General features: G+C 34.4%; 2 protein-coding genes and 1 long non-coding RNA gene across 4 annotated transcripts; 2 read left to right on the top strand and 1 right to left on the bottom strand.

Annotated features, from left to right (window-relative positions):
* The first annotated feature begins 3,432 nt into the window (after window positions 1-3,432).
* Window positions 3,433-17,014, top strand: LOC109172614 (kinesin-like protein KIN-14B). 2 transcript variants are annotated; one of them, XM_019321807.1, is made up of 23 exons: window positions 3,436-3,965; window positions 5,536-5,659; window positions 6,373-6,459; window positions 6,652-6,822; window positions 6,909-7,015; window positions 7,324-7,455; window positions 7,535-7,713; window positions 8,347-8,508; window positions 9,255-9,346; window positions 10,022-10,173; window positions 10,372-10,545; window positions 11,250-11,396; window positions 11,928-12,116; window positions 12,345-12,416; window positions 12,615-12,667; window positions 12,774-12,993; window positions 13,266-13,457; window positions 13,560-13,760; window positions 14,037-14,384; window positions 14,678-14,776; window positions 15,621-15,761; window positions 15,854-16,012; window positions 16,215-17,014. In XM_019321807.1, the coding sequence occupies exons 1-23, from the start codon at window positions 3,741-3,743 to the stop codon at window positions 16,671-16,673; spliced, it is 3,885 nt and encodes a 1,294-aa protein (XP_019177352.1). In that variant the 5' UTR covers window positions 3,436-3,740; the 3' UTR covers window positions 16,674-17,014. The 2 variants fall into 2 exon arrangements, with proteins under 2 accessions (XP_019177353.1, XP_019177352.1); XM_019321808.1 differs by lacking the exons at window positions 13,560-13,760; window positions 14,037-14,384; window positions 14,678-14,776 and having other exon boundaries at window positions 3,433-3,965.
* On the bottom strand, window positions 11,456-21,733 carry LOC109172623. Its single transcript, XR_002052772.1, has 3 exons — window positions 21,080-21,733; window positions 19,097-19,103; window positions 11,456-11,469 (listed from the first exon to the last, which is right to left on the bottom strand). It is a non-coding gene; the product is annotated as an uncharacterized LOC109172623 (long non-coding RNA).
* On the top strand, window positions 17,738-26,499 carry LOC109172617 (GPI ethanolamine phosphate transferase 2). The gene is made up of 18 exons (XM_019321811.1): window positions 17,738-17,912; window positions 18,094-18,187; window positions 18,357-18,401; window positions 18,522-18,689; window positions 18,765-18,849; window positions 18,937-19,043; window positions 20,098-20,178; window positions 20,466-20,518; window positions 20,595-20,697; window positions 21,742-21,879; window positions 22,402-22,498; window positions 23,170-23,389; window positions 23,479-23,572; window positions 23,932-24,915; window positions 25,349-25,441; window positions 25,585-25,871; window positions 25,960-26,285; window positions 26,324-26,499. Exons 1-17 carry the CDS (start codon window positions 17,776-17,778, stop codon window positions 26,087-26,089), a joined length of 2,916 nt encoding a protein of 971 aa, XP_019177356.1. The 5' UTR covers window positions 17,738-17,775; the 3' UTR covers window positions 26,090-26,285; window positions 26,324-26,499.
* Window positions 26,500-26,728: the final 229 nt, after the last annotated feature.

Here is a 26,728-nt window from a genome sequence, read left to right as displayed (position 1 = left end):
ATAAGAATAAAATAGAGTACTAATTATGTCAACTTCGATTGGGATGTGGTTTGAACCTAAGACCTTTCTTATTGCAATCAATGAGTAAGTTAACGGTGAACTAACGGAAATTAACAGAAAAGATAATATTTAACGGAAAAGTTAACGGAAAATCATATTCATTAAGGATAAATTAGTAAATATTAAAGAAAAATTAAAATCTACTCAATCTGAGCCATTCATTTGATTAAATAATTTGAGCGCCATATATGAATCAAAAAAAAATAAAAATGGTACAAGTGTCAAATAGGCCCATCAACTACTAGAAGTGCTCAATTCCCACTATGAATTAAATTAAGTGTCAAATAAATCTATTTACCAGCTAAATTCATTCAATTGGCATTTTTTACAGATTACCAACGGGTTGCCTATTTAATTAAATAAATAATTAAAAAATTAAAAAAAAAAGAGAGAACAGCCACCGGCTGTCCTTGCCGGACAGCCGGTGGCTGTTCTCTTTCTTTCTTTTCTTTTTTTTTTTTTTTTAAAAATTTTTTTGTTTAATTTTTTAAATTATTTATTTTAATAATTAATAGGCAACCTGTTGGTAACCTGTAAAAAAGATCAATTGAACAAATTTAGCCGGTAAATAGACCTATTTGACACTTAATTTAGTTTAGGGTGGGAATTGAACACTTTGCAGTAGTAGATGAGCCTATTTGACACTTGTGCCAAAATATATTAAAGTTATATTATTTGTATGAATGTTCATTATTTGATATTTGATGGTACATTAAATAATGAACTTTCTACATACAAATGATGTAGCTTCAAAAATGAATATTTAATATATTATTTGTCGGTGATTTACCTTATAATAAAATAGACTATGGTTTATTGTATACTGTCTCCACTGAGATTTGAACTCACAACCTTTCAAATGAAAATCCAAACTGGGTACCATTAGACCACATAATCCTAATGCTTTGTAAACTATTTATTTATTTTAATTAAAATAACATAATAATCGTGTTAACCACCTACATTAGAAACTCGCAATTAGCCTTGTAAATGTGAATGAATGGCGTTTTTCATTATCATCGTCTAATTTATTTATAATAATACAAAATAGCATGAATATTACATTAATCAACTTTAAGGATACATATAAAGCCAGCTCAAAATGAAGACTTCTCAAGAATATAATCAAGAAACCACTCACGCCAAATTTGCATCACTTTAACTCCACGATAACGAAATTATATTATAAGGTAAGCAAGCATGTATACAATTAGTAGTTTAGTACAAAAGGCAATACCAATAAATAATACATGAAAAGTAGTTCGAAAGTAAAATTAAGTATTTTGAACTAACTATCATATATACTTTTCTTTAAGCAATTTAGAAATGCCATTCCCAATTCTTGAATTTAGGTAAACGCTAATTGTTGTTTTTCTTGATACATTTGAAACACCTAAATTGACATCAAGAAAATGCCAATTTGAGACAGAAAGGGACATAAAGAAGAAAAAAAGAAGAAGAGAGAATCATAATATAATCATGAAAATTTGTGTGAGTATGTTCAACCGTAATATATTAATACAAGAACATTACAACTCTATACTAAACTGAAGCATATATTCCATCTCAACTAAAAACATAAATTAATACTTGATAGTTGAAATGCATATTTACGTTTATATATTATATGTTCACCATTTTGAAATATGGTATATGGTATTGTCCCTAGTCGCTTGTTAGAAGAGATCAATTGCAAGTTGCATTGTTAGTCTTCAAGTTCCCATCACTTGACTATACACTGCACTAGAACAAATTTTATGGTGATAGATTGAACTAATTGAGCTAGCCATGTGGAGTCCTTATATCATTTTCTCTCAAAATCCTTATTACTTTTATTCTCATTTTGTAAGGAAATTCATCGACAACATATATTAGTTTATTTATTTATTGATGAGAACTCAAGTTTTTCGAGTTCGTCATACTATAACATATACCTCATGAATCCACCCATAGGCACATGATGATCTAAATCAAGTCAATCTAACTTTGAGACTCACTTTTAGTATATTAAAAATGTATATTGCATTCATGACAGATTAAAAATACATTTGTTATACCATGAGGTGGACCCGGGTTCTAAATTGTGTATTTTTAGTATTGAAATTGCGAACTTTTAGAATACAAATTGTGTTTCTAAGTTTTAGGGATCTATGAATATAGGATCATTACAAATTGTGAATTTTAAAAAGTAAATTGTAAATATTTAGTATGTAAATTGTATATCTTTAGATTTGGATCCATATAATAATTTACCTTAAAAATATATACAAAATTATACTTTTAGTATATAAAAAATGCCCGTACAATAATTTGGCAAATTATATCGTGTGCCGTGCACGATATAAGAGCATCTACACTAAGGGAAGAATGTGAAGATAATGTCAGATGCTTTCTTTTGGATGGGGTGAATAACTAGTGTGGAGAAGAAAAAATGGAGGAAAGAATAGGTCTACAAGTATGGGGAGCATGGAAGAAAAATACAAAAAATAAAAAAAATGAGAGATCACATGCTGTGCGCGTTTGGCGCACAACATGGCACGTGCCCGGCTGCGCGTCAGGCGCGCCTGACATACTTTTTTTTGTTTTTTGTTTTTTTTTTTTTTTTGTTTTTTTTGGTTTTGTTTTTTCATCCCCTTCTCACATTCTCTTTCCTAATCACCTCTACATTCTCCCTGAAATCTCTCCAACGGATGCGGATGCTCTAAAGATTGCAATAATTTGCCTATGATCAATCGCGAGATAATTCAATCATTATTGTGTGGACCATGGTCTACACAAATTGTGTGGACCATATTTTGTCTACTGTAAAATAATGTACTGAAAGTACAAAAATAATGTACATTTAGTAGAAAAATAATGTACATTGTATTCAGGGGATGTACATTATTTTTGTTCTGAGTGTACATTATATTGTATAATGTACATTCAATACAAAAATAATGTACATTTAGTATATAAAAAATGTATTTTTTGTTATGGTCCACATAACATTGTGTGGACCATGGTCCATACAATAATTTGCCGAGATAATTTTATTGGGCTAGTAGCCTAATACCAAACAGCAAACTTTTATAGCCCATCCAAAGAATAAGGTCCAACACTCCAACAACGTTCGAACTTCAAACTCAGGGTTTTATAATTTTAAGAAATGGAAAACTCAAGACCTTCACGCGTTCCCTCCAGCTTTATCTTTAAAAACCACGGGGCGAGTGGGCCCCATTTTCGCTTCAACATTAAATTTTCTCCCTCCAAACCTTTTTATTTATTTATTTATTTAATTTTATATATCCAAAGGGAATGAAATCATCATCGCGAGAGCGAGCGTCCAACTCATCTCTGTCTCATATTCTTTTTGTGTGATTTGTGAACACCAAAGCCCAGATGTGTCCCTTTTCGTAATCACACGGTGCGATACGGCGTCGTTTCCCCTTCCCCCAATCCGAAAATCAAACACCACACAAAATTTTGAGTCCAGTGAGGCCACATCACATTGGAGAAGGAGAAGCACTTGAAAAGCTCTAGAGAGAGAAACAGAGAGAGAGAGAGAGAGAGAGGAAGTGTAAAGTGAGAGAGGGGGAGAGGGAGAGAGAGAGAGAGAGAGAGTGTCGCGACCTCTCCGTCTCTCGTCTTCTACGCTTCCGAAAACTCAAAATTTCTTCTTCGCATTGGGCGACTGGGAAATGTCGGAGCAGAAGAGCAGTGGCAGTTACAACAGATGGAGTTGGGATGTTCCGGGGTTCGAACCTAGGAGGGCGGCGGCGGAGCACGACGGTCAGTATCATCCCAAGCCGCCTGCGCCTTTGGTTCGGAGGTACTCCATCTCCTCCTCATCGATTCCCTCGCATTCGGAGCTATCTAAGCACGCTCTTAACTCCGGCCTCTTAAGATTGAAGGACAACCTCAAGGTTACCATTTCTTTTCCCTTTAACTACTTCGTCTATGCCCTTGTAATTTCAAGCGCTATGTTGTGGAGTTTGGTAATTTCGGCCGAAGCATAATGAAAACTCTCTTGCTGATTTCCTTAATTTTGCTATGTTCATTCATGTTCACAGCAAATTTGTTGTAGCCTGGTGTGGATATTTGTAGAAGCATAGGTAATATTGTTATATCCGTTTAATGCAGCAAAGCGCCGATGCTTATGAGTAAACTGTGTTTATGCCTTAGCCACTGCCAAATGCCAATGAGTGTTTAAACTTTTGAGATGCAAAATATATCTTTGACCCTTATTTTGTTTACATATGTTATCCCATTACCCTAATGAGACTCCAAGATTGTATTTTGCAAATGCGACTACTTCAATGTTTAAAAATTCCCAGGAGTAGTGTTGTAAAAATTTGCCTAGGCATCCCTAGGCCGAATATAATGGGAATATCGGCCAACTATGTGGCTTAGTCCGCCTTATTATTATTATTATTATTATTATTTTTTTTTTTTAAATAAATTTTAATTTTGTTTGTTTGTGCTATTGAACATTTATATTTTATTGAAGGAATACTTGTTAGAAGTCTAAAAAATCACGTTGCAATATGCACAAAAATAATTTTTTTTAGTTGTGCGCCTAGGTGCCCGTTAAATGCTTGATGGGCATCCAGCGATTTCTACAACATTACCGAAGAGAGTGATGTGCGTGAATACAACTTGAAATCGCATTTACTAAATGAAATATTGAAGCAACATTATGGTAATGGAACTGGTATTTTAGTTAATCATTAAAATTAACTGATTTTGGATAACCTTTATGAGATATTGAACTGATGTTACATAAGCGTCACACCAGTTTAACAATTTTGTGCTAGATTTAAATAAATATTGTTTTAATAAACAATTATTACATATAGACTACCACTATATCTGGGATTTTCTATAACATGATGATTTTTCCATTTCTTGATGGATTTAGTGCCAATAATTTTCTAACCAGTGTTGGACTCTGAAGCCTCTTTATTCATTTCCCTGATTTTATAAGTCATCAACTAGGGATTAGGGTGTGGGGGGCTTGAATTGTTGAACTTAATTCGTTAAAATATTTGCTGTGCACTACTGGGTTTAAGTCACACATCACATTAACTACAAGTCTGAAACCTATACCTTTTAATAGGCCTTGTTAATTTATTACCGAGTACAAAGATCAAACTTGCTGATTCCAACCCCAAATTTTGTGAATACATAATTTTTCAATGCATATATTGGAACAGGAGTTCCAATTTATATGCAGTTTGTAATTTGGTGGAATAACCATTATGGGTATTTTACTTGAACAATTTATAGGAATTTTGTCTATGTTTCTTGACAGTTGTGTAGTAATAACATACTTTAATGCCAAACATGTTACAATTAAAAATAAAATGCAAGAAAATACTGCTTCCTTTATCCTACTCAGGACATCATGGTTAATCTTCTTCCTGTTTACACCCATCTTGAGGTATCAAATCAATAAAATTCTACTTCTGAAAGCATTAGAAATTTTCGTGACAGCTTGTTAGGGAGGATTATGCAGAGTTGCGACAAGAAGCCAGTGATCTGCAGGAATACTCCAATGCAAAACTTGACCGTGTGACGCGCTACCTTGGTGTACTTGCTGATAAGACCCGTAAGCTAGGTATAAAAAACTTGTATTTTGGTTTTTCAACGGCTTGGCCATGTACAAAATTTGGAGGGATATGGGTACAGCCCAGAAGATATGAAATTATCCTGTGCATTTTTATTTTTATGTATTGCCAAAATTCTTCATTGGATTTGTTAAGGGGATTCTATAAAATTCTTATTCTTTTAAAAAATCTTATATTTTATTATTGTTATTATTATCATTATTTAATTTTTTTTTTTTGTTTCTGTTATTTTCTTATTAATTTTGAGAACTTCATAAACATGGGTACATAATGTATATTGATTGTTAACCAATTTTTTAACATTTAAAAAGCAATGCCTAAATTAGATCATTTGATGCAATCTTCTTTGACTTCATAACAAAACATAGAGTTAGATGTTCTCATATTGTTTGAGAAAGTAAATGTTCGTTTCACTAATAGGTTACAAAACAGAGTGTAGACATATCTTAGCAGAAAATCACATACTACCTCAGTTACCTGCTACTCCTAGTTCCACTAGTAACATATTCTAAAGCTTGAGTTCATTGCTTTTCTTTCTTCTTTTTTGTTTTTTGGTTTTTGGTTTTGTTTGTTTTTGTTTTTGTTTTTGTTTTGAAGTTTAGCGTATGCAAATTTAATTTTTCTTATGTTGCAATAAGAACATGTGCATTTTTATTTATATGTTTCTGATACATCTACAACCAAATCTCTGACTTACTCTCAGATCAGGCTGCTCTTGAATCAGAAGCTAGGATTTCTCCACTGATATCTGAGAAGAAAAAATTATTTAATGACTTATTGACTTCCAAAGGTATGCATAGTTTTATCTTCCCCCTCCCCCCACCCCAACCTCTTCTCCTTACAATAGTGTGCATGAATAAATGCACTTAAATAAATTTTCTTGAAAGAAAGGGTCCTTCACTATCATGACAAATATATCCTATCATTTATAAAGACATAAGTGTATTTATGATATACACATGATGTGATTTCTCTCTCTCAGGAAACATACAAGTGTTTTGCCGCGTAAGACCACTTTTTGAAGATGAAGGTCCATCTGTTGTTGAATTCCCTGATGATTTTACTATTCGTGTCAATACTGGTGATGATAGTGCATCTAATCCTAAGAAGGATTTTGAGTTTGATAGAGTTTATGGTCCTCATGTTGGGCAAGGTATTCCAAAAATCATTTTTTAACCCCTTGCTCAGTTCTTGTGCAATGTTAGATTTTGCTTACTCGCTGACTTTTTCTTTGTGCAGTTGAACTATTTACTGATATTCAGCCTTTTGTTCAGTCAGCCTTTGATGGATATAATGCTTCTATATTTGCTTATGGTCAAACACACTCGGGAAAGACACACACCATGGTCTCTCTCTCTCTCTTCTCTTCACTTGATATTGATACTTGTGGCAAACTATTAGTTGTGTCATAATTCAGTATATATAGCGGCTTGTGAATTTTATTTGTCTTAAGAATACATATACGTTTTGTCTTCATTGTATTTTCCTATTAGTGTAATGCTATATATCCATTTCTGAATTTTTTTTTTGGATTGAGTTTGACAGTCAAAGTTCTGCAAACAGCATAAAAATAGGTTCAAAGGGGAGATTTTTCATATGTGACCAGCAATTTGATTTTCATTATAGTTATGATGAGTTCTAAACCTTCTTGCAGGAAGGGTCTAGTCATGATCGTGGTTTATATGCTAGATGTTTTGAGGAGCTGTTTGATTTATCGAATTCGGATGCAACTTCAACATCTAAGTTTAATTTCTCAGTTTCAGTCTTTGAGCTCTACAATGAACAGGTATTATACTGTGTTTCATTGTGATAGCTTTTCTCTCCTTTTCAGTGCTTGGGCTAAACATTCCCTGATTATTTTGCAGATAAGAGATTTGCTTTTGGAATCTGGCGGTGATCTTCCAAAAACTGGCATCAGGTTACCAGATTGTTTTGTGGAACTTGTACAGGAAAAGGTGGAGAACCCATTGGATTTTTGCAGAATCCTCAAAGTAGCATTTCAGAATCGAGGAAGCAATACATCAAAGTTTAATGTCACTCATCTGTATGATCAGTATTTTGTTTCCAATGATAAATATTGCATTGCATTTGTGTGTTTTTTTTTTTTTTTTTTTTGGCTTATTTTGGAATTGTAATATCATGCATCATTCTACTTGCTGGAGCAGTGCATGATGTATTGTGTCATGCATGTAAGAAATCATGTGGCAATGGTCTGGCAGGGGGGCAAAGAGCCACAACCAACTGGCAAGGCAGAAGCTAGTATAGACTAGGGAAAGAGAGACATAGAATATCAATAATGTTATTATATTTCATTGAATGTATTGTGATACTAAAATCTAGGGTATTTATACTAACTAGGGGACACATAATAGAGGAACATGGATTCCAGATCTCGAGGATTCCTAAGGCCTAAGCTATATAGTAAGAAAGCAACTAATTAATATGAAGTACTTATAATACTTTGCTTTTGACATGTTTGCTTTGTTACATGTTTTACTTCAAGAAACATTCAATTGGTATGTCGATATGCATCATAATCTTTTATGTGCCTGTTCCTGTGTTTCTTTGAGTATGAGCCATGCTTTTTACTTAATCTTGGCGCCTTTTATTACTTATCTTTTTTGTTTTTTTTTTTTTTTTTTTTTTTGTTTTTTTTTTTTTTTGTTTTTGTTCTCAGGATAATCTGCGTACATATATATTATGAGAATATGATCACTGGTGAGAATTTTTACAGCAAGCTTTCACTCATTGACTTGGCTGGAAGTGAAAGTGCATCTGTAGAAGATGATAGTGGGGGACAAGCGACAGATTTGCTGCATGTCATGAATTCACTATCGGCGTAAGTACTGTGTTTGAGCCCATACTTTTGCCAACAGCACTGAAAGTTATGGCCAAACTTTGAAATATTGCTTTATATGTGTATCTTTGGGTGCTGGTGTACAATTATTTATATTATATTAGTAAGTTTTAACTTTAAAACCAGTTTATTCTCCATTGGATTTGCTATATGTCCTTTAAACCTGTTCCCTTTACTGTGAGATAAGCAACTGCTTTGTTTGGTTGGAAATTTTACAGTATATACATTTTAAAAAACAAATTAGAACTACTGCTTTGCAATTTTAGTTTCATACTGAAAGTCTGTGTCGCTATCTTTATGGATCTGAGATTTACTGATTTTATCACAAGGAGAAGCTTCCGAGTTCACAATGCTCATCGCCATTGTTCAGAAAACGATTCAAGAAACAGAGTGGCAGATCCTGCATTCAGCTTTTTTTTTTTTTTTTTTTGAAAACTGCATTCAGCTTTTGATTGGACTGCTATTGGCTATTAATTAATTATTAGCAGCTAGTTATTGACCACAAAGTTATACAATTTTAGTTGCTCAAATGGATTATCTCATTTTTCCTGTTATCTATATTGCTTGTCAAGAACTGAATAATTGATTTAAACTCTTAACCGATGTCTGACTCAATGTTCAACATGTAGTATTTAACACTACATCTTTAGTGGAAAACATTCATTCATTTATTGGACCTGCTGTCTCTTCTTGACTATGTACTCACTGTTTTGATGCTGGACATGCAGATTAGGAGATGTTTTAAATTCATTGACTTCAAAGAAGGACAGTGTTCCATATGGAAACTCAATGCTTACAAAGTTATTTGCAGACTCAATAGGTAGTGGTTCATTCCCTTGCAGGCAAAACGTGAACTAATTTTCTTCAATGCTTCTGTGTGTTCTCATACTCTTTTCTGCTTTAGTTAGTGTTGTGACATTTATTTCTAAATGGAAATTTGATCATCAAAGACTTATAAATGGGGAGGACACATAAGCTGCATACTCACCAAGAAATAGTTGGTTGACACCTGACATAATTATTCACATGGACTTTGCTTGGGGGGGGGGGGGGGTGCGTTGCTTATTACTCCTGTGCAAGCATATTTCTCAATTTTTCTTAGGATTTCTCAGTTTGATGTCTGTGAATACCATTCCCAATCAATGTTATTAATTAATGGATGCTGATATTTCCTCCTGTGGAAGTTGCATTGTATGCATAAAGTATTGATTCCTTTCTACCTTCTGATAATATTTCAATCTCCAAAGTTTATTGTGTTATCTGGTTCATCAGTTGCATGTTTACAATACTTGATGAAGTCATGGCTTCTGAGGGTTTCTAACAGTCTCCATTTAACTGTATGCATTGTCTTATTTGTTTGTGTAAGGCTGTTATTGTTGCTGTGATTTCTTTCATATCTTGCTAAGTACTTGTACTTCATTACTTAATATGTCATATCCTTTTGTGTTCAAACAGTGTCCATCAATTTCTCTTCATTGTGCTTGGCTTAATGCAGGTGGAAATGCAAAGACAGTAATGATTGTCAATATCTGTCCAAATGCTTTAAATTTGTCGGAGACATTATCATCCCTCAATTTTTCTGCCAGAGCTAGGAGTGCTGTACTAAGTCTTGGAAATCGGGATACAATCAAGAAATGGAGAGATATTGTAAGTTCTTTTAATGCCTTTTCTTGTGACTGGCAGTCCGATATTTGTTGGATTTGGTACTCCACTTAATTATTCTTCTACTCATGTTTGGAATTAGTGGGTTGAGTAATTCAATATGTTATTCTTCATTTTCAGATCTTCATGCATTGCCTATGTCAGTGCAGTTTTCTGAACTGTAGTTTTCATTTTATGCTATAGGCCAATGATGCTCGCAAGGAACTTTATGAGAAGGAGAAGGAAATCAATGATCTGAAGCAGGAGGTTACGGCAACGAAACAGGATCTGAAACATGCCAATGATCAGTGTGTTCTACTATTCAATGAAGTTCAGAAGGCTTGGAAAGTGTCTTTTACACTCCAGTCAGATTTAAAGGTTTTGTTTTCTTGTGCTTTAGCTTTCCACATTTACTTGCTTCATCAGCCTCAACATCCTGAAGCATAGTGTTAGCTTTCTTGGGTTGCACGAAAGAAATAAAGAGTACACTGCTAAAATACTTAGATGGATGTTCTTTTTGTAGTTGATATCTGATTGTTCTCAAAGTGAATATTCTCTTTGATTTAGCACAGAAGCAATTACACATTTACTCTCTAGATCTTTTATTTTTTATTTTATTTTATTTGAACAATTATATCATTAGGAACCTGAGTTCTGGAATGTTTTTTTTCCCAATTTTGTATTTTATCCTTTTACAGTTAGTTCTGCTTGGCTGCTTGCATTCTTGACTTCTGGGGAAACTACCGATGTATTTTATGCATAAAAGACACCCAAGACACTTTATTACACATCTTATTTGTATACTTTGTTTAGGGCTGTTGTACATACGTGTGTGTGTGTACATACATTTGAATTTAGAACTTTTCCCCTTAAGATGTTAACCAGCCACTTAAAATTGCAGATGGTTGTACTTTTTACTCCTTGTAGGAGTCAAACTTGTGACCATGTTTAAGATGAAAAATAGGACCTTGTTTCCTTGGTTTCTTCCATGTCATATATTGGGCTTCTTAGAAGTTAGATAAAATGAGTGCTTAATGGCAGGAAGCATGTTGTAAGGCACTTCATTTTTCCATTTGATGCAGGCTGAGAACATTATGCTTGTTGATAAGCATAATATAGAGAAGGAACAAAATTCACAGCTTAGGAATCAAGTTGCTCAACTCTTGCAGTTGGAGCAAGAGCAGAAGATGCAGATAAAAGAACGCGATTCTACTATTCAAGCATTACAGGTTTGTTCAGAGCACTTCCAAGCAAATGGTTGCTTATATCTTTTTTTTTTTTTTTTTTAATAAATATTTTTAGCTTTTAGTCTGAGCTATCATTTTCTGCTTTTCCATGAAAATGCTGTTTATATTTCTGTCATGCACTTTGGAATATAGCCATATAGGAGTATTGTTTGCATGGTAATTTCAGTTTCTCTAAATCCTTCCACCATTTTGTGATTGTTATTACTCTTTGTTGTCATCTCTGTTTACATGTACTCAAATCAAGAAATCATTCTGTCTCTGTTTAGTATTTATATTTACAGGTACTCAGAAAAGTTAGTTATATTTTCCTTTTTATATGATAAATCTGTACCTAATACTTTCTTAGATTGGCTTAAGCTTGTATAGATTGTTTAGAGTCCTGATGTAAATCAGGTACTTTTTCGGTTGGTTCTCCCTTAGTGCCTTGATGATTATATTCTTTCTACTAATTAGAAAAAAAATGATAATTCCATACTGATTGCTTTCACTAATTGGTTGGTGCCTACTGTGTAGACCAAACTCAAAAACATTGAGTTGCAACTGAATGAAGCCCTTTCTTCTAGTGAGAAAAGGTCAATAAATGGTTCAGAATCAAAGCCTACAGTGCAGACTAGTTCCAAACCAACAACTGACAACATGGATTCTACAGCTGTTACTAAAAGACTTGAAGAGGAACTTTTAAAACGTGATGCACTTATTGAGGTAATCTGTTACGCCAATTCTTTCCAAAGGGACTAGGTTAACGGTAAAGAGTTTGTAAGGCACTCTTGTAAACTTCACTTGGGTCAACAATGAACTTTAGTTTAAGGTGTCCAGTTATGTTTTGGGATCACTTAAGTTTAGCAAATAGAAAACTATTTTCACCCTTTTCTCCTTGCAAATTGAAAGCACATTGTTTTTAGTTCTAAACGTTGACATGTTCCATTGCAGAGGTTGCATGAAGAGAATGAGAAGCTATTTGACAGGTTGACAGAAAAAGCTTCATTAGCTGGATCACCACAGGTTATCAGCGATACATTTACCTAATTTGCAAGTTGCAACTTTCAGTTGTATTATTGCTTTCTTCTTTTCCCTGTTAATGTGTGGCCTGGTGGATATCTCTATTACTCTATTGGAGTTGTGCTTGGTTTGGAGTTGGTTCCTATAGTTTCACCTAAATACTGTCGTTCATGAATCTCATTAGAGTGCTTTGTAATTCAGGTGTCAAGTCCATCTCCCAAAGAGCCAACTATACAGAGCCGAGACATGGGAAGGTATATGCTATAGTCCACCATTAACATTTAAACGTGATGTTTATCTGCAATATTGTTATCATTTTTCATTGCTCAATATATTTATTTTTCTGGTTGTACTTGACAGAAATGATAATAACATTAAAGGACGAGGTGTGGATGAGGTACCTTTGCCTTTGGTGTCAAATAAGTCTGAAGGAACTGTTGCTTTGGTTAAGGCTGGTACTGAAAATATTAAGAGAACCCCAGCTGGAGAATATCTCACATCTGCCTTAAATGATTTTGATCCTGAACAATACGACAGCCTTGCTGCCATATCTGATGGAGCAAACAAGCTTTTAATGCTGGTATGGTTATTTTACTCTATCATTTACTCATTTAGTAATTTTGACTAAAGTACTATACTAATTTTAGTTGGTGTAATGTTCTTAGTATTCTATCTATTCTAAAATGCAATTTTTTGTTCTCTATATTCTTCTGATTTACAAAGAAACCCCTTTTACTACTACCTCTGTTTTCTAATATTTCAGATGTTTAGTGTTTGATTCTTTTAAATCTAGTTTAAGATTTCAAAAATAATTCCTATTTTTCTTCAACAATCTGACCATGAGAATTGCAGGTTCTGGCAGCTGTCATTAAAGCAGGTGCATCTAGAGAACATGAGATACTTGCTGAAATTCGAGATGCTGTGTTTGCTTTCATTCGTAAAATGGAGCCAAAGAGAGTAATGGATACCATGCTTGTTTCCCGTGTTAGGATTTTGTATATTAGATCTTTGCTTGCTAGGTCACCAGAGCTCCAATCTATCAAGGTAATGGAATACTTGGCCATTTTCTTCATGTACTTTGCTCAATACATGAATGCATATGCTCCATAATGGGCTAATAACAGTTTCTGTCACTACTTTCTTTAGGTTTCCCCTGTTGAACGTTTTTTGGAGAAAGCTAATACTGGACGGAGTAGAAGCTCTAGCCGTGGTAGTAGCCCTGGAAGATCTCCTGTGCGTTATAACTCTCTGGTTGATGAACAGATTCATGGGTTTAAAGTAAATTTAAAGCCAGAAAAAAAGTCAAAATTATCGTCTGTGGTTCTTAAGATACGTGGTATTGATCAGGTAACTCTTGTGTAGTAGCTGTAATCCTTGTTCACTTGGCTTTCATGACTATTAAGTGTCTTCTCTTCAATGTATTGACTGGACCTGGTTCTGGTTGCAGAAAATCTACTTTTGCATATGCCTTACAATAACATGAAATTTAAGTTCTTGTGAATTACAGTGTAGTCTATGCTGCCCACTCTTGGGTGTTTATGCTGCTTTGTTATATCTTTTCTTCATCTGTGCTAGTCATTTGAGCTTGTATGTTAGTGACTATTAAGATAAACATGTGTATAGGAAACATGGAGGCAGCATGTTACAGGAGGAAAGCTCAGAGAGATAACTGAGGAAGCTAAAAGTTTTGCAGTTGGAAACAAGGCTCTTGCTGCCCTTTTTGTTCATACTCCAGCAGGAGAACTGCAGCGTCAAATTAGAAATTGGCTTGCTGAGAACTTTGATTTTCTTTCTGTTACTGACGACACAGTTGGGGGAGCTACTGGTCAGCTGGAACTTCTTTCTACTGCAATAATGGATGGCTGGATGGCTGGACTTGGTGCTGCAATGCCTCCTAATACTGATGCTCTGGGTCAGCTTTTGTCTGAATATGCAAAGCGAGTTTATGGTTCTCAGCTTCAGCACTTGAAGGTATATTAAGATATTGCATTTTGCTTATGGTAAATAAGACGTGACTCCCAAATTGAACTTTAATTTATTTGTTGACTTGTTCCATGTCTGCATTTTTCTTCTTTCCAAGTTGTATATTTGGGTCCATATATTTACCTCATTTATCTGGTAAGTTGCCCCCATAGTGCTATTTTGTCTTTTTATAATTCAGAGTTTCATATGCACAGCATAGATATTACATTTTCCAATGTGCATCCTTTTTGATCCTTCTTTCCTTCAAACCATCTAGTGATTTGACTTCTGTTTTTTATCAGGACATTGCAGGTACCCTGGCAACTGAGGTGGCAGAGGACTCTGCACATGTTGCTAAGCTGCGTTCAGCTTTGGAATCTGTTGATCACAAGAGAAGAAAGGTATAGAATTTGTGTTTAGATATCAAATTGTATTAAGCTGCTCCTAGAATACTAATCTTAAAATGGCTTTCATCAAGTTCTTATTAAGTCAAAGCACTGCAAAGATTTCAGCAGCTATAAACCTAAAATACTCTTAAAAAGGGTAGAAGGAAAAGCTGTGAGAGGGTTACTGTAAATCTGTAATAGCAATGTTACAGGATTTGATGCTAAGGACAGACATTTGATCTTTTAGATTACTTGATTTATCCTCAGAATGGCCTTATGTCTTCTCTGGCAGTGAGACATAATGTTATCTGTAAACACAATAGCCAATGTGTGATTTATAGTCTTCCTCTGGCAGTGAGACAAAATAAAGGCAATGCTTCATTCCACAGAAGCACAGAAGTATGCCTTCATGAGCACACTAAATGAAAGATAAAACACTAGATTGTAACAAATGATTGAGCACCTGTGTTTTGATACCATCTAGAAAATTGTGTTGGGCTACTATGTTGTTGATTGTACAAATAGTTATAGATCCAGCATTAACTTTTACTCCCTTTGTCCAAAATTAATCGACTCATTTTGCTGTTCAAGAGTAGTGTATACAAAATCAATCAAGTGTTAAGATATCCTTTGTACTACCAAATGAAATCCTGTTGGTGGTCCACATATTCTATGTAAATTCTCGGAGCTGAAGATCCATGAGATGATCTTGGGTTAATCTATCTGCTTATGGCATAATGTAGATATATCATCGTTCTGGTGCTTACACAATTAAAAAAAAAAAATTACTTTTCCCTATTTACACAATTAAGTTACGAACTGATTGGAAGCCATAGCATAACTATATACTTCTAACCAGATTTTACAACAAATGAGGACCGATGTGGCACTGTTTACATTAGAAGATGGTGGTTCACCAGTTCGAAATCCTTCAACTGCAGCCGAAGATGCTCGACTTGCATCACTGGTTTCTCTTGATGGCATATTGAAACAAGTCAAGGTTTTTCACTTTTCATTGCTGGAGTCCATTTCATTACTAATGTGAACTTGGATCAAGAAACAATTGAAATGTAATATGTTTTACTGTGACAGGATATTATGAGGCAATCATCTGTTAACAGTCTTGGTAGAAGTAGGAAGAAAGCAACGCTTTCATCTCTAGATGAGCTTGCAGAACGTATGCCTTCGTTACTTGACATTGATCATCCATGTGCCCGAAAGCAAATTGAAGAAGCTCGCCGTATAGTGGAGGTATGTAACAAAGCTGCACAATAGTCAATTCAAGTTGTCTAAATTGTGCATGATGTGTGTATTTGTTGTCATTAATGTGTTAATTTTCATAGGCCAAGACTATGTTACTGATAATACTTGCCAAAATGTGTTCTACTTGGAGTTACATGTCTTTGCTTTCAGATCAGGGTTTTAAGATTTATCTTCTCATGATTTGGTGCAGTCAATACCTGAAGAAGATGACCGGCTTCATGACACTGTAAATGCTTCCCTGAACAGTGCAGATGCGGCGGGGTCAGGTGGTGAAACTGATGTGGCGCAATGGAATGTTCTACAGTTCAACACAGGTTCAACATCCCCTTTTATTATCAAATGTGGAGCTAACTCAAATTCTGAACTGGTCATCAAAGCTGATGCCCGAGTTCAAGAACCCAAAGGGGGTGAGATTGTTAGAGTTGTTCCAAGACCAACTGTTCTTGAAAATATGAGCTTGGAGGAGATGAAGCAGTTATTCACACAGCTTCCCGAGGCCCTAAGCCTTCTCGCACTTGCTCGGACAGCAGATGGAACCCGAGCTAGGTATTCTAGATTATACAGGACACTTGCTATGAAGGTTCCAGCATTGAGGGACCTCATAAGTGAGCTAGAGAAGGGTGGAGTGCTGAAGGACATGAAATCGTAAGTGCAAGTATTGAAGAGCAAACGAAACGATAAGGTGCGTTTGACCACCTTGTATTGTTAAATTCCACGGCTTGTGTGTATAACTTTGAAGATCTGCCATGTTGCACGTCTTGTGCCATTATTTGTTTGGGACATTGATAAGTAACCTCTGGGGGGTTTAATGTAATCTTGGTTACAGTCGTTGCCCTTGTGACCAATTTCCAGTTTTGGTACGTTATGTAGCATGTTGTTATGTATATAATACTGGCAATACTGCTCTTGTAAAACTCCATTGCTCTCTAAATATTATTCTAAGATATGCTCTGAGTTGATCTATCTATATAATCTTGTATTGTTTGATTATTTGATGTAATTATTAATTTATATATATTGGGATGGATCAATTTAGGGATAATCATATAATATTAAAAGATGTCAAATTGTATTAAATGTTGAAAGATGTGATATATACAATAATACAAACAAAATTTGCTTACATTAGTTACATTTTTATCTTGACTTGAATAGTTGGCCATGCTTGAACCTCAAGTTGAAGCTTCGGTGGACATAACTTTTTAGAAATCAAATTTAAAGGAATATACTTCGAGATAAAGATGGTCTACCTTCAATTCAATGGAAGATTTGGAGAAAACAAAGTAGAAGAGATAGGAAGCGGGAAGAGAATAAAATACTTCATCTGTAATAATAAAATTATTGTTTATTAGATTAAGTCTCACAAACGACAATATAAGAACAATTTTTTAAAGTGAGGGAGACGGTTTAACCTCTATATTCAATTGAGTTACTCTGTCCTTTTAGGAACAAAAAAACTATTGTTTATTGTGGATTTTCAAAACTTTTTCAAAGTTTTCCATTTTTTTTAAAGTAAAAAATATTTAAAAAAAAAATATTTTTCAAAATGATTTTCATCCTCCAGTTTTCTTATTATTATTATTTTTTTTTAGAAAAGTAAGAAAAATTTTCAGTTAGTAGACAAACATGTAGTCCTGCGGTCAAATTGCAATAGCTCATAATTTTGGGGCGAAAGTCTTAATTTTTATTCTTCTTGAAAAACAAATACGAGTAGAGAATATGACTTCCAGTCGAGTAGGAAGCACTGAAGAATGGCGAATCCTTCATCTTCATTGACATGCACGAAAATAACGTTGTTGGCAGTGTTAGCAGTTGTAATACAAATCATCGGTCTCTCTCTCTTCGTTTTGGGCTTCTTTCCCGTCAAGCCTACACTTTCCGGCGTCAGGTAAGTACGCTCCGTTTGACTAAATATTCAAATCTTAAGGACGAAGGTGAAAGAGAAGAACAAATCCAAAAAGGAAAATTACTTCCCTCCAAAAAATAAAATAAAATTCAAATGCTAGTAGATCCACTAATTTCCTTTTCCTTTCAGAAATTTGATTATTGGTTCTTTCTGATGATTACAGCGGGTTGGAGAGTTTTTATCCCCCGGGTTCGAATTCATTCGAAGGTCAAAATGCAACCATTTTGTCAGCTGATCAGCTCAAATCCTTATATCAGGTGTTTAATACTTCTTCTATGTAGAAAGATCAGTTTTTTTTTTCCTATTTTTTCATTTCTTTTTATATTTCTTGCATAATCCGCTAAGTCATGCAAGTTAGCTGTTTGGGATATTGAGAATTATCACATTTATGGCTGTTAGATAACTTGCACGTTTCTGTAAATGCAGGAGTTGTCTGGGGTGCCTCCTTTATTTGACCGTTTGATACTGATGGTAGAACTTCTGGGTTCTTGATTATAAATGTTTATGATTGTTTGATGAATCTGCTGGCTGTTATCACTTATTGGTCTGCTCAGATGTTTGTCCGTTTTGTCACAATTTTTAAAAATTTAGGTAATTGACGGTCTTCCTGCGGAATTTGTGCTTGGAAAAGATGGGCATTCTCCTCCTGAAGCTTTTAAGGAGGCTATGCCATATACTCAGTCATTATTGAATCAAGGAAGAGCAGTTGGCTACCATGCGAAGGCTGCACCTCCAACTGTCACTATGCCTCGCTTGAAGGTAGATCAACTTGTGCTCTCTCTTTATTTGTAGTGTATTGTATGCTGGAGTCTAACATGTTTTCTTTTCAAACAGGCCATGGTTTCTGGTGCAATTGGGGGTTTTTTGGATGTTGCCTTCAATTTCAACACACAAGCCCTCTTGGATGATAACATTATTGGTGTTGGAATAGTTTTGTCAATTTTAGCTCACAAATTGATTTAGTTGTACCCCTTAATTTAACTTTTTAAACTTTTCTGCTATGCAGTTCAATTTCTTAGAGTTGGTTGGAAGATGGTGATGCACGGTGATGAAACATGGCTTAAGTTATTTCCTGGAATGTTTGCGAGACATGATGGAGTTAGCAGTTTCTTTGTGAGTCTACTAGTACACTCTATTTCCAAGTATTTTCAACCATGCTTACGGACAAAGTTCCTTTCTATTCATTGGTTCTTCATATATGTGGTTTGAATTTTATTTTATTTTACTTTTTTATTTTTGGGAACAAATTTGTGTGGTTTGTAATGCAACCTCTCGAAAATTGCATTGCAAGTAGGAAATCTCCCCTTTGGGATTGGAAACATCATGTGCCCTTTATCTTCCTTGTTCTTGCACCAAACTTAAGGTTGGCAACTGGATTTCTTTTATTATTATTATTATTATTATCTGAGTATGAGGTGTCTTGAGGAACTTTTCGTTAACTACTCTGGTGTGGGTGCTTTATATGGATTATTTTGTTCAGATATGTTGCAAGGTAAAGACTCCATGCAACATATGGCTTTATTTCTCTTTATAGTTTATAATAAGCGAAGTGACCATACCTATGATATTTCCCTTCTTAATAAAGAATATAAACTAATATAATGGAGTACAAGTAAGATGCATAGACTTGATATAAAATAAGTTTATGGTGGATGGCTACAGATGGAAATAGTATTAGGAGGAAATGTATGATAAAAAGGGTTGGGCTTTGTTAAGAGTCCCACATTGAAAAAATATGAGAGAATATATGGGTTTATAAGGCCATGGTTAGACTAACTAATTGGTTGGATTCAATCTTTTAGTGTGGTTTGGCCCATGTTCATTATAGTCCAATTGAGTGACCCTAGCCCAATCTTAGTTCATAACAGGCTTAGTGTGCGAAACGCCAGTATTTGAGAAAAGAAGGGTTAGCTTACTTGTCTCTGTTTTCAAAGAGGTGTTTTTCTAGGCTTTAACCCATTACCTAATGGTTTAATGGTTGAACACTTGACCACTAAACCACGTCCAGCCTTCTTTAGGAGATATACGCTATAAAAGGGATATGCATTTTGCATTATCATGCATGGAAATTTGATCATGGTGTAAAATTTTGTTCTTGATTTTGTCTTGTTTTTCAGATTCCAAAACCATGAACTCAATATAAGTTGTCTGGGTTCTCATCTTGCAGGTTAAGGATACTGTCCAAGTAGATCATAATGTGTCGCGACATTTGGGTTTTGAACTAAAGCAGACTGATTGGAGTCTTCTGGTACTGTAATTTTCTATTTATTTATTTTTGTATGGACTTAGAGCTTTTGTACATGTCATGCAATGTAATGGTAAAGAGAATATTGGTTCGGGTCATACTTACAACAGCCCAAAAAGAGAGAACCAACCAAAAATCAGTGCTTAGTCTTTACTGTAGAAGGAACTCCCCAACCGACAGTCCTTAATTCAACCATTGTCAAATCTCAGTTATGTTTTTTTTTTTTTTTTTTTTTTCGTCTGCCCATCATGCCATCTATTATAACTAAAACTCTAAAAGTCCTAATTCAGATTCTACATTATCTTGGCTTGGACCATGTTGGACATATTGGTGGGCGCAAGAGGTATTTACATTTCCATTTCTCTTTAACTTGTTCAAAGATTCATGATTTATCTGATTTGTTCTACTTTTATTTCCAGTGTGCTGATGGCCCCCAAACTGAGAGAGATGGATGAAACAATTAAAATGATTGATCAAGGAATTGTACAAACTCAAGAGAATGATGGAGGACGGACACTCTTGGTTCGTGCTGCTTTCTTCTAGCTATCCGGTATTTATTGTTTTCCAACTTCCTTTTCATAATAAACAACATAATCCTCATTAGTTGGCGAAGCATATGTTCAGTCTAGCTAAGAATCAGAATTCAGAAGTTTTTGCAGCACTTGGGAACTTTATTTTTTTTTTTGGGTGGAATGCTAATTAAAAATATTCATCTTTCATCTTCTTTTTAATGTAGTTTCAAGTTAAACATGGCATCTAATTTGAGAGAAGTTATCGAATTCAAGGGGTCTTATAAATTCAAGGTCAATTACCAAACTAGGCACAAACTGATCCCATAAATGAGTCAACATATCATCAAATTGATCAAATTTTGACTCGAGATTTGAGAGTGATAAATTTGAACTTTAAAAACTAAACTATTAAAACTTTAAAGAAAACTTCATAAGTAATCAAAGATGAAATTTCTGATCAAACAGATACACGCATGCTAGATTTCATCCAATCTTCCTCTCTTTAAAAATAAAAAGATAAATATTTTTAGTAAGTTCCTTAAAAACTAAACTATTATAACTTTAAAGTCCTAAGTAATCAAAGATGAAGTTTTTGATCAAACAGATACACACATGCTTGATTTTATCCAATCTTTAGTAGCTTAGAAAGAGATGTTAAATTACATACCATTCTTTTATTGGTCTTTTCAAATGCTTTAGTATCTCATTTACACAAGGAATTAACAGAAATTTGAACACATGTGCTATGTTTGTTAGTGTCATTGTAACTTTGCGTCTCAATTTGTCATATTATTAGAGGGTTGTGCCATTATTATTAATTTGGGAAAACTTTGTGATTTTACGGGTAATTAACCCTAAATTCAACAAATTGATTTGATATGTTATTTAGTTTCATGTCTAAATGTTTTTAATATGTATACTCACCAGGTTGTTGTTTGTTCTAGCTCTTAAGTATTTGTTCCGTAGACACATTTGACTGAGAATATACTGGTTTTCTCACTTTAATATATGCTCTTTTTCATGCTTTATTCTGTGCTATGTATCTAATATGCAGCTGGTGGTTAGTGACCATGGAATGACTGAAAGTGGTAATCATGGAGGATCATCATATGAAGAAACTGACTCTTTGGCACTTTTTATTGGTCCAAGAAATTTTGGTGGTTTCAAAGTGACCCATAACAAAGTTAACCAGGTATTTTGAGTATCTGATCCTACAGGGCTACAATGAGTCTGAACAATGATGTCATGACTACTATGGCAATAAGTTATGCAAAACATTGTACTATTTGTTGATTTTTTTTTTTTAAAGAAAAATCTGTCATTGGTTTGTTATATCGTGAATATTTCACATCACTACAACTCTACAAGTGGCTCACTATCTATAATATTAGAGTCATTTCCTTTAGTTTTACAAGTTTGGCATGGTTGTGGGCCTGTGGCTTAAAGCTCATACATAATCCAAGTTTATACGGTTTTGTTTTTATGGAGTAATAATAGTACAGTATTCTCAAATCTCAACACTTGTCACCTAAACCTATCCCTAACTCAATCTGCTGCCACCCCCCACCCCCTAGACACACACACACACACATATGCATGTACGTATGTTATATTGTTATGTGCATGTATAGAAAAAAGAATTCATTTCAATTTTGAGAAAGATTATGTTAAGTGAATATGTGCTATAAAGAATTGCTTTTAATTTGGTTTCCAGGTCGATATTGCTTCATCTTTAGCTCTTCTTTTTGGTGTTCCCATTCCCAAAAATAATGTTGGCATGCTGATGGGAGAAGTTTTAAAACATTTGACAGGTTTGATTCCGTAGAGGTTTTTTTTTTTTTTATATAATTTTAATTTTTCATTTAGCTTGTAAAAATGGAACAAAATGGAACTTGAGTGTTACTTTTTTCATCTACTGCTAGAATGTGGTTTCCTATTTGTAAGTAATAATGATGGCTTGAGTTGGCTATGGCAGTACTGAAGAGTAGGATAAGATGTAATTTTCTAATTCTCTATTTTAAGTGGTTATAATGGCTTTGAGTTTTTTTTCCCCCTTTTTAGCTTCAAGTTTCCTGTAGCATGCTATATATATCAGATGCGACTTTTTTTTTTTTTTTTTTCAAGGATACTAGTGATGTTGTGATTTTAGTTATCTAATAACCTGCTGATTTTGTGTGTGTGTGTGTGTTTTGTGTGTATTTATTGGCTCATAATGTGAAAGTCTAAAATAGCATATAAAGAACCTTTATTGTAGTGAGAAGCATAACCATGCTAATAATTTCAGTGTAGGACTGTAGGTGATGTTTCAGTTGATTTTTCCATTTAAAAGGCATTACCTTGAATAATCTCAATGCTCTTTTATTTTATTGAAGTTTTTGCTTGCAATCTTTTATCTCTTTTTTTTTTTTTTTTTTTTTTTTTTTTTTTTTTTTTTTTTTAATAACAGCATTATAAAATAACTTATCTTTTGTTTATTTTTCAGGTGTTACAAATGACCAACATCTTAGATTATTGGAATTGAATTCCTGGCAATTACTGAGGTTGCTTCATGCACAATTGCCTGATTTAGTATGTGAAAAGTTTTCATGCAATGCCTCCAGGGATGACGATTCTGTGACAAGTGATCTAGAAGAAATGTTTTGTTGCTTGTATCTGGAGGCTGCATCTCTTCATGAATCCTGGAAATCTCGAAGAGGCTCCATGTATACTTCTTTTTGTACCTGTTGAAAAAGGATACTTTATTTGGTGATAACTTCAAGTTCTTATATTGCTTCAACTTGTACTTGAATAGGTCTATGGATGCAGAAAACTCTAGCGTAATCATTGCAGCATATCATAACTTTTTAAGAGCAGCAAGTGAGTGGCTATCTCGCAGAGCAACTGATGTAAGTATAAAAATGTCAAGATCAATTTTTATCCATGGATTGAAGTAACATAGCATATGTAAACCTTATGCAACTAATCATCTATGCACAAATGACTGAAAGGTGAACATGAATGCTATAACGGAACTTTTATCTCTGTTCTTCTTTAGATGTAGAGATTTCTTACTTTGCACTAGCTATGCAAATGACAATTTACAAAAGCAGTATTGTTGTGCCATATATTGCCACTTCACAATGACATATACTAATAACAGGAATGTAGAAGCTTTTTACACTTGGCCCAATAATAAATGCATGTGCAAATGATACAAGTGACTGATTATCAATGAAATTGTTTCACATGTCTTGATTTTTCACAGAAACCTGTAGGTCTTCTTGCGTCTGGAGTTGCAGCTATGCTCCTGTCATGTGTGATGTTCTTGGGTCTTCTGTTCTTTCTATGCCAAGAATTCTTTGTTGGGGAGAAAAGATCTCTGCGTCATGTTAATACTAGCTTGAACTCCTGGTTTTTGGATGAGATGCTTATTTTGTTTATTATCATAATGCTTGTTATTAGCATGGGATCAAGTTCAATGATAGAGGAAGAGCAATATATATGGTATTTTTTTACCACCTCATTTTATTTGGTGGTACTCCGAAAAATAATGCAGTCTGTTACATCACGAACTGTACAAAATACAAATAATACGACTGAGAGTTATAAGAGAAGATATATTCAGATTTCCTTGATTATTGTAGTTCTAATTTCTGGAAGAATTTTGAGGGGGTGGCATCAAGGTGGTGTTAATTGGGCTCATCTTCCTGACATTGCAAAATGGCTTGAGCAGGCAGGAAGCACCTATATAAAGCTGTTGCAGATGGTGTCTGTTGTCCTTGTAATCAGCATAAACTTAGTTTCATTACTGTGGGTAAAATGGTCAAAAAGAAAATACGCCATGGCGGTTTCATTGATATACTCATTCCCTGGACTGTTGGTTTTGCTGTATGTTACTAAATATCAAGATCTGACCTTTACGGTGTCCAGTTTTGAAGCTACTTTAATGGCCCAGATAATATATGCAGTTCTGATTATTTCTGCAGTTGGGACTACTGTTTTTGTTCCATGGCTTATGCCCCTCAAAAATCATATCTCCTTGTCCAGTACCTTCCAAAATTCTTTATCTATGGTGGTTAGAGATTCGAGCTACATGATTGGCTATATTTATATATACTGTTGGTGTCTTCTACAGCTTCTGCTTCAGCAGCCTATCAACTCAGTAGCCTTTTTATTGCTTTTCATGCAAATTTTTGCTAGCATTTGGCTCTTCTCCAATTCCGACCATCTTTTTAGACAATGGGTTGAGGTCAGTCATATTTATAAACATTCATTCATACTTCTTCTGTCGTACCTTGTTTCTTCAGCATACCCATTCCTCTTATTTGTTGATTCATGATTATACTTAACAGCTTTTGTATGCATATGCATGAAATGATGAAAATATACTAATTATTGGTAAAGGACTAGAAATATGTACTTTGCTTCTATATGAAATGGTTATTAGTATGATGATTTGCATATTACAACCTTACATAAGTAATTGTTCAAAGGAGAGATGATCTGGAATTAGGTATTTAGGTTTTCATATCTGAAATGCAGATCTCTCGTGCTTTGAAGTGATTTGGGGGTATGAATGAAAATGACACGTTTCTTTTTAGTGGGGAACTTAAAAGTTAGAGAGAAAACACAGTAAATCTTCTATACCCTCATACACGTATGTAAATTTGTTTGGTTTTCAGGTTGCTGCACTCTATTTTGTGGGAATGGCGGGTCACTTTGGTCTTGGTAACACCAACACTCTCGCCACCATTGATGTTGCTGGGGCTTTTATAGTATGTCACTTCCCAGAGTGTTTTTTTTTTTTTTTATTTAAAAAAAAATTATTTTAATGCGAAATTCTGATGTGTATACTTGACAAGTTGACAGAAATCCATAATATTATCTGATGGAGTTTATTTTCTTATATGATTTCCAGGGCGTCTTGAATCATTCCACGCTGCTTTCTGGTATCTTAATGTTTATCATAACATATGCTTCCCCGATTTTATCTGTGCTTAGTATGGTGGTGTACATTGCTATGAAGGAAACGATGGGGATAAAAAATTCACAGGAGGAATGTGATTTTGGACATTTGCTTAAGACGCTAATTGGTTTTCCTTGTCTCGTCCCTTTGGGCTTAAATTCCATTCTTTTGATCGCTTATACAATAGTATTGCTGCTAATGAGGAATCATTTGTTTGTCTGGAGTGTCTTTTCCCCAAAGTAAGTATCCCTTTTAAGATTTGTGTCCATATTTTGAATCTCACTCGTCAACCTGTGGCTGTTCTAAATCCCGTGGTTTATTCTCTAGGTACTTGTATGTCTGTGCTACTACGGCCTGCGTGTGTTTTGGTGTAACTATTGTGGCCTCGACTATAATATATGTATCGTCGGTCCTTGCATTACGCGTGAAGATGCACGGGTCTTGCAAACCCGATTAAAAAAGGATGTAGTGCCAACTGACTCCAATGTTTCAAGATGAGCATGCTTTGCAACTGTTCATCTTTCTAAAATTCTGGCAGGTAAAGAGAAAAAAAAAAGATCACTCTTGTACTACTTAGCTTATCACTTCTTTCCACTCAGCACCCTTTTTCATGGTTCTGAGGCTTTTTGGGATTATTAGATTACTTGCAAGCTGTGTTCTGAGGATTTTTTTTTTTTTTTTTTTTTGAAAGAGCTGTGTTCTGAGTTCTACTTTCCAGTTTCCATACACATATAGGGGTTTTTGTGAAACCCATTTTGTATGTTAATATCTTTTTATTGACCTTCTAATGCAATGTGCAAGTATTTGTTACAATTGCACATTCGAATAGCAGTTGCCGGTTTTCTTGTAAATCTAAGTATTTGTTACAAACAGCTTATTTTGATATGTGATATTGGAATTGTTATAACCTAAGATTGGGCCAATATTACTTGGCTGGGCTCTATGGTAAAAGATTGAATTTAATCAATTAGCTAGTCTTTGAACATGCTATGATATCATATTATAATCTAAAATTGAGTTAATGTTCCTCAACTAGGCTATAATGCAATGAGTTAAATTACACTAAAAGATTGAATTTAATCAAGTAGCTAAAATT

Source organism: Ipomoea nil, unplaced genomic scaffold (genome assembly GCF_001879475.1).
Source record: "Ipomoea nil cultivar Tokyo-kokei standard unplaced genomic scaffold, Asagao_1.1 scaffold0418, whole genome shotgun sequence".
NCBI lineage: Eukaryota > Viridiplantae > Streptophyta > Magnoliopsida > Solanales > Convolvulaceae > Ipomoea > Ipomoea nil.
The sequence above is the reverse complement of the archived record's forward strand: the minus strand, read 5'-3'. Positions and strand labels throughout refer to the sequence as shown.

Coding starts and splice junctions, on each gene's coding strand:
- LOC109172614 (XM_019321807.1), top strand. CDS start 3,741: ATGTCGGAGCAGAAGAGCAGTGGCAGTTACAACAGATGGAGTTGGGAT. Junction 10,174..10,371: donor TCAAGAAATGGAGAGATATT/GTAAGTTCTTTT, acceptor TTTATGCTATAG/GCCAATGATGCTCGCAAGGA. Junction 10,546..11,249: donor CACTCCAGTCAGATTTAAAG/GTTTTGTTTTCT, acceptor CATTTGATGCAG/GCTGAGAACATTATGCTTGT.
- LOC109172617 (XM_019321811.1), top strand. CDS start 17,776: ATGGCGAATCCTTCATCTTCATTGACATGCACGAAAATAACGTTGTTG. Junction 20,698..21,741: donor ATGGAGGACGGACACTCTTG/GTTCGTGCTGCT, acceptor TCTAATATGCAG/CTGGTGGTTAGTGACCATGG. Junction 23,390..23,478: donor AAATCTCGAAGAGGCTCCAT/GTATACTTCTTT, acceptor GTACTTGAATAG/GTCTATGGATGCAGAAAACT.